Source organism: Lactuca sativa, chromosome 7, assembly GCF_002870075.4.
Source record: "Lactuca sativa cultivar Salinas chromosome 7, Lsat_Salinas_v11, whole genome shotgun sequence".
In the NCBI taxonomy this organism is placed as follows: domain Eukaryota; kingdom Viridiplantae; phylum Streptophyta; class Magnoliopsida; order Asterales; family Asteraceae; genus Lactuca; species Lactuca sativa.
In genome coordinates this window covers 105,176,004-105,184,277 of record NC_056629.2, presented here as the reverse complement: position 1 = coordinate 105,184,277, position 8,274 = coordinate 105,176,004, and the positions used below count along the sequence as shown (strand labels likewise).

The 8,274-nt window shown below is 31.5% G+C and overlaps 1 protein-coding gene across 1 annotated transcript; it reads right to left on the bottom strand.

The window, feature by feature from the left end:
- Positions 1–3,333: 3,333 nt before the first annotated feature.
- On the bottom strand, positions 3,334–7,615 carry LOC111896687 (vacuole membrane protein KMS1). Its single transcript, XM_052765232.1, has 9 exons — positions 7,440–7,615; positions 7,260–7,335; positions 5,787–5,998; positions 5,312–5,390; positions 4,762–5,061; positions 4,441–4,595; positions 4,232–4,348; positions 3,789–3,968; positions 3,334–3,654 (listed from the first exon to the last, which is right to left on the bottom strand). The coding sequence occupies exons 2-9, from the start codon at positions 7,270–7,272 to the stop codon at positions 3,487–3,489; spliced, it is 1,224 nt and encodes a 407-aa protein (XP_052621192.1). The 5' UTR covers positions 7,273–7,335; positions 7,440–7,615; the 3' UTR covers positions 3,334–3,486.
- Positions 7,616–8,274: the final 659 nt, after the last annotated feature.

Genomic DNA, 8,274 nt, shown 5'->3' with positions numbered 1-8,274 from the left:
TGCCCCATCTGTGAAATCAGCATCTCATCTGCGAATGTACAAGCACCTAAAGCACAGCTGTGCTTTAGGTGCTTGTACATTCGCAGGTGCTTTTAAATTTTTTTTTTAATTTTTTTTCTGTATATATAGGGGTAATTTCGCAGATGGAATAGGTCCATCTGCGATTTACTCTCATTCTAATTTGTCTACTCCTGGAAACACTTCTGCTTCATCCTCCAGCCACAATTTCTCTTTACTCAACATTTGCTCCAATGTCGTTATGGATGGCTCTAACTATAACGATTGGATGCGTAACATCAAGATGGCGCTTCGATTCGAGGACAAAGAATATGGCTCTAACTATAAAAAATTCACAGTTTAATATAAAAAATTAACAACTTAATGCATTCAATTAATAGTTTAAAACACATAATCACAATTTAATACAAAAAATTCATAGTTTAATACTGTCAATTCACAGTTTAAACAAACAAAAATCACAACTTAATGCAATCAATTCACAATTTAAAAAACAAAAATCACATCTTAATATACAAAGTTCAAAGCTTAGTACAATAAATCCCAGTTTAATATACAAAAAGTATGCATTCACAACCATATTATCAACTTAACACTCTTAATACAATTAATTCATAGTTTAATACAATGAACGAATAATTACAAATTTCACATCTTATATAGTCAATTCACAATTTAAACAGAAAATTCACATCTTAATAGAAGGTAACACTAAGATTATAAAAAAAACAAATGAGAGATTAAAACATTAAATTCACATCTTAACAGAAGAACAAAACGATAAAAAAATGCACCGTAGAGATCTATAATAGATGTAAGTAGAATAATAAATATAAAACATGCATTCACAGCTTAAAACTTATAAAAAAATCATATATTCACAAATTAATATCATGTATTCACAACATAAAACTAACATTTTCTTATTCATAACATTTAAAACTAATATTAACACAACTAAAAAATTAATAAAAACATTTAAATATCACAATTCACAACTTAAAAAACCTAGATTTGTATTATTTGAGAAAACATTAACATTATAACACATTTTAAATTCAATTCACAACATAACAACTAAAAAACCTAAGAACATAAACTTGGATTTACGTATTAATAACATTGGATTCACAACTTAATAGTAGTTAAAACTAATATTAAGAAAAGTAAACAATAAAAATATAGATTAAAACATTAAATTCACAGTTTAACAAAATGAAAAATAATCAACATAAAAATTGACATACCTGATGTAGATCTGGTGGTGTTTCACCATAGATCATAGAGAAAAAGATGGAGACAAGTGGGCGGTGTTTCACCAAATCTGAGACTTGAAGAAAACGAAACCAGATCCCGTCGAAGCTTGTAGATCTGTACATCGATGTTGACAAAAATCACAGATCTAGACATTTTTGGTGGCGAAAATCATAGATCTGGACCAGAAAACTTCTAATCTTGCAGTGGAGGAAACAAAGATGATAGATCTAGTGTGAGTAAGCTCTGATGCGACGTAGACGGTAATGTTTCACTTGAGATGTAACCTGAAACACATCAGATCTAGTAGTTTTTCACCAAATATCAGAGAGGATGAGAAGGAGGAGAGAGAAATAGAAGGCGGCGACACATCTGATGGTCTTTCACCGGAGATTAGAGGATGACGATAACAGCGGTGATGATCGTTGACGATAGTGGTGGATCTTCGTTGCTTGTCGGAACTTATAGATCTAGAACAGAAAATCATAGATCTAGTGGCGTTAATCGCGGATCTGAAACTGAAAATGCAGATATGGAATCGTTTGGAGCATACATATCTGATGGAAGTGGTTGGCCAGTGGAAGGAGGCGGCAACAACGGTGGTGTGGTGGTGGTTGGTGGTAGGTGGTGGTAAGGTTGGTGTGTTCTTTAAGTTTGGTGAGAGAGTTTGAAAGATTTTGAGGACTTGAGTGTTTGACATCTGACACATAATAATGAGTTTTAAGTTTAATTTGTCTAAAAAAAAGTGGTTCTTAGGGGTTCTTAATCTTTTTTGGTTCTCATTTGAACATTTATATATATATATATATATATATATATATATATATATATATATATATATATATATATATATATATATATATATATATATATATATATATATATATATATAGGTTCATGTGTTTCTTACATTTATTGTATACTAGAAGTCTAGAATGCACCAATAAGAATTTAGTAAAATTAAATAAAGATAGATGTTAAATGATTTCCATAAGTATATCTATATTAAATAATATCCATAATTATAAATCATTTTTTATGGAAACTAATTAAATTCGTCATTAATGTTAGCAATGACATTTTTTCAGAATGAATTCGCATCTATGTTTTCATGTGTGGGTTCGTGTTTTGTTTATGAACACTCACTTAAAATACAACAAAGTTGCATTGAATATGAAGAACGGAAGTGTGTTCTACTAGAATACACTTTCATTTTGTTAGAATATAGTCTCATTTTTCTAAAATAAACTCTCATTCTACTAAAATACACTCTCGTTCTCCATATTCTATGCAACTTTGTTGTATTTTAAGGTTTTGTTAACAAAAATCAAGCATGCTATATTACACTAATAAAACATACCCTATTGTATGATCCTAATGAACCCCTGTCCAAAGCCATAAGAAAGCAAAGGGTAACATACTAACATGTAATGTTCCAACTTAATGCTTCTTCTATGTCGAGTAATGTTACCTCCGTAACATATTTCACCCATGCGACAAGCCCCAAACAACAGATATAATATTACTTCGGCCCACAGTAATGATACTCTAGGCCTAAGTTGAGCCACATATTGGGATAAACATCTTAAGTAGCACAAACATCACATATCCAACTTCTTACCAAAACCAAAACTCTACATAGACTTCTTTTCAACCATCTCAGACTCCTTTACGATTTAATTATCTCGAATTCTATCCTTACTTCACCATCCCTTTGTTCATATATTTTATTAGCTTATCAATCACTTTTAATTGTCCATCTTGATTTGTATTCAACTCCAAGCAACTAATTCACAGATATTCTAAAAAAAATAAAGAAAAATCTACCAACCACCCCAAAAGCATAAATGAGATACACAACACTCCATTAAGTAGTTAAGTTGGAACTGAAACCCCCTCCCCTATATTTAACTACTAAAACTCAAACTCTTGATCATTTCTACAAACATATCACCCTAAAACCAACAGTGTTACGCCCATAGGTTGAAACACTAGTGGTTCAACCATGGAAAAGAAAGTAAAATATGGCAATTTTGCACCGAAAACAGCAATCCTTTGAAATGTCTGCAACTAATGTTTTGTATAAATGAGTTGTTAAGGATTGATTCGGTTTCAGATTGCTTCAATGGTAAGTAAGGGAAGTCTATTCTATTAGGTAAACAAAAGAAACATCAAATAACTACTAATAGCGCTATCAATCAATCAATCAATCAATCAATCCTCTGATTGCTCTAACTTTTTGAGAGCAGCTATTTCTATTTCTTGCTGCTTCTTGAGATACCTCTGTGCAGTTGAGTTCACAATCTTCACAAAGAAGTTCAACAGCATTAACCACACAATAGAGTTCCAGACTGAAGCAAACGATAGATCCCATGATTTCACCTGAATCACCCAACCCATACATAAATTTAACAAAACTATTTCTCAAACCATCAAAGTATATTTGCAAATCTGTAGTGATTAACATTGTATGTTAATTGATTTTGAAATAATAAAAATGAGCAAATGAATGTTACCTTGATGTTTGATGTGACAGGGAGAGGGGCAGCCATGTATTTCTCCTTCATTGCATGCAGTTTAGCTACAATGGTGGGAAGGGCAGAAGCCACACCAGGGATGAAGCTAAGCATCCATATCAATTCATTTTCTATCCAATCAAGAAGTTGATTGTTGCACACTGAGATGATGAATACTGTCTGCAAATCAAAATTCAAAATTCAAAATTCAAAATCAATCATTATTATTATATTCATTTGATTCCATTCATTTTGTTATATGAGATAAGAGCATATATATATATATATATATATATATATATATATATATATATATATATATATATATATATATATATATATATATATATATATATATATATAAGTTTGTGACATGTTATTGTTTCTTGACATTGATGATAATAAATAATCTCAAAGTTTTCAAGAGAAAAAGAGAAGATGACCTGTATGTGAGTTTTTACGATTGCCTTTCCAATTAGGGTTGCAAGAAAAAACTTCCAAAATGGAATCCCAAATTGCCCACACATAATTCCAGCAAGGTCAAACAGAGGATTTGGCACCTACAAGTTGCCTCAGATAATTAATTCAACCAATGTAATGAATAACAAGTGTTTATTATTTATTGAAGAGGATAAAAGCATGAAAAGCTAACCGAAGCAAGCACAAGAATTGTAAAAAAGTTCAAATATTGTGCATGTGATAGGAACCAACGCTTCATGTGATTTAAGTTTGAAGCAACTCCATTACTCTCTGATGAGGAAGCATCCAGTTCTTCTGTCACATCCATTTTGTCACCCGAGATACTTGCTGCAAAAAATTGTACTTTTTTTTGTCATTTTTAAAACAAGATTCAAATGATTTTCTCAAACCCTTTTTGAACTTCATTTATCTAGATAGCACTTTATCAGTCTATCACTTAATGAGGAAAAAAAAACAATTTGAGAAGGGAATAGTAACCTAGGAATATACAAACCTGCTCTAGAAATGAAATATGGAGGTAGCTCTCCTAATGCAGTTCCAAGGCCCCAAAGAATAGCTTCTACTTGTACTTGTGGCAAAATGCTGCTAAGTGGAACCTGAACACCTTGAGAGGATGAAAACAATGGAGGCCCAAACTCTGAACAATCTTTTTGAAGCCATGTAGGGCTTCTGTTTAACTGTATTGTATCATAAACAGCACTTTTAAGATCCACCCGACCACACTGCATTGCTTTTATTGTGAAGAAAGCAATGTGGGGACCCAGATATAGAACAAAAGTGTGCAACCCAGAACCTGATCAAATTAAAAAAAAAATACAAATTAACAAAATATTACTTGCATTGTTTAACAAAACTTCAAAACTTTGGTTGGTTTCCAAAAAAGAATCTAAAGGGGAAAATACAGAAAAGCACTTGTACTTTCACCATTTTATTGATTTAGCCACTGAAGAAGTATTGTTTTTTATCGAATCAGATATTGAACTATTATTATTATAATAATAAATGAGATGAAAGATAATAGGGATAAAGTTGATTGAGCTCACCAAGACCAATGGAAGATGCAACACCAAGAGCTACCCACCACAGTCCAAACCTTGCATATTCAAGAAGCTCTTCAACATGCTACAAGAGCACATGTATCACATATACATCATTATATATTAATATGTAACATATAATCTTGAAAACCAAGGAACTTACAACCTCATCGATAATTTGAAGGAACTTTGAGTACAATGACTCATAGGCAAAGAATTCATTAACAAACAGAATTCCTATTCAAGATCAATGTACAATTGATTTTGGGTTTTGGTTTGATTTTATGCTTTTCTTGGAAAACAACTAATGAAGATCAATGCACAGGGACCAAAAAATGGTGTTTACTCTGTTTTGTGGATGATTTCATGATCAATAGAAGCTTCATTTGAGAGCACTTATACATCATTATTTCAAATAAAACTGCAGAAATATGTATTTGTAATGGACTAATGTAAGTAATAGGCAATATGAAGGGAGTACCTTTCCATGAGGACCATCCACAGACAGAAACAAGAGTCCACCTGCAACTGTGAGTGTGACAAAAAGCATAAGCCAGACAACATGTGTCAGAAGGTATACCAGTGATCTCGTTATATACTGAACAACAGCCACTATAAAAAGCTTCAATGTTTTGAAAGGTTGTGCTATTAATGTCAGATTCTCGAGTTCTTGTTTATGCTTCTCACGCAATCCTACAATTACAAACAAGAAAACCGATTAGCCAAGGAAACAAGGCAGACTATAAATAGATGATAAATGTTTTCATAAGAAAAGAGTCAGGTGATCTTATTAGATCAATTATATATATATATATATATATATATATATATATATATATATATATATATATATATAACCATGGTTCCATTGTGTTAGTTTGATATTATTACATTGTCATATTAGCTTCACATAAAATCGAGTAACCTAAAGCAAGTTAAGTTATCCAACAAACTCATTTCACATCTTCAATGACATTTAATCAATATTGTTTCGTTTTACCAAATTAAGTAGGTAAAACTTTCTTAGTCTGAAAAAAGAAACACTACAAAACCTCAACGGAAATAGAGTAAGTAAAGAAGACTAAAAAAAACGTTGCGAAAGTGCAACGGACAAAAGATATGAATCGAAGAAAATAAGGCAATAAGGCATGGAGAAAGGGATATAGTATGTCTCTTGATTTTATAAGGTTAAGAAGAGAGCGAGAATGGTAGCAAGACGACAAAAAAAGCTCAATTTGATCACGAGATCTATAAGATATACTCCCTATCACTATCTTTCTACAAAAAGGTTATTGTTCTAGCAACCCCAGAGCTGGCCCACATTGTTCTACCCCGGTTCAAGTACATCATGTGAGACGTAAATCAGATACATGGCAGTGTGTGTGTGTTAGGTGACTGACATAAGAGTCCAGTCCCCATAAGAAGCCAAATCCACATTGAAATTGAAACTCTCACAATGTACTTCTCAAGACTCATACCTATATAACTTTAACAACCCTTTGCATCATTAATACAGTAACTACCACCACTGATAAACATTGGTACATTAACCTATAACATTTATGTTCATTGTGAGATCATATTCATTGTGAGGTCATAACCTGTTCTCACCAAACCTTCTCAATAAAACATACAAACTTGTCTTTATTTGCAAGTAAGAAAAACCACTTGTTTCATAGAGGCGCATATGATAACTACCATACTACAGCAACTTTAATTCTTATTTGAAAGGAAAAATTAATTGAATCTTTTTGAATCAGTTCGTCACAAAGTCAAATCAATTAACCAATGAAAAAGGATAATAGTTTAATCTATTAGACAACCAGATCAAAAAAGTTGTGGATCAGGACGGATTGAGCTACCCTAGTTATATCCATGGATTGCAGCCAACTACATCAAATGTTAGAGGATTTGATTTAAACAATCACAGCATCTCAAAAATCAAAAGAGGTACCTGAGATCGGCATCTCGAAAGCCTGAGAAGACAACAAGATTTACGAGTGCGATTGAAGTTCTCCTGCACTCACATGCTAAAACGAAAATAAAACTTTTGAATCAGTTTAAATTCTCGATAAAATCTCAAATCAGTGACAATCGGGATGAATACAAGTCCTAGAAAATCTGATAAACTCACTATTCAAACGGAGCAGGCTAAGATCAGTAACAACGCGAAAGCAGATCTTTGTTGTTGTTACGGGAAGAGGAATCCAGGAAGCTATGAGATTCGCAGCATTCACTGATTGTGCGCCGTCTCTCTATGGATATGATTTGTGCTCGTTGTTGCTTGCTTTTCTTGGTCGTCTGAAAAATATCAAAACATATATACGGTAATTTCAGAGTTGGTACTTTTAAGAAAAAACAAAAAATAACATTGATTTTGCTGTTTTTTTTTCTTCTTTTCTTTGTTTGTTGCAATTAAATTTCAACATATTGATGATGTTCATATCTCTAGATTTTAATGTATATAGAATAAATTTTAGTTTTTATCTAGTTTTAATAATATATTTATATTTTTTATTTATAATAAAAATTATTTTATTATTTTGACAAAACTCCTAACAACCCAACATATTTTCATATAACTTTGGAAAAAACCAATATTAATTTTTTAATCCGTTAAAACCCCTATAATTTTCATAATTGTCTAAATTAAGGTTTTAAGACCGACAAACCCTAGGCAATCCTTGGCAGACACAAATACCTACATAATCGACTCTCAATAGTTTGTTGGTTATCATCCAAAAGATTAGAATTTTTTAAAAAATATAAGAGTTTTAAGCGTACTAAAAATAATATAGTGTCTTTTTTGGTTTGATGTAAATAAGTTAGGTTCTTTCAAAAAAATATAGGAGTTTAATACACTAACAAGTAATAAATAGTTTTGTTTTAAGAAAATAGATAAAAATATATTGGATTCTTCTAAAATTTGTCTTTATTTTTACCCATAGTATATGTATAATAAGAAACTT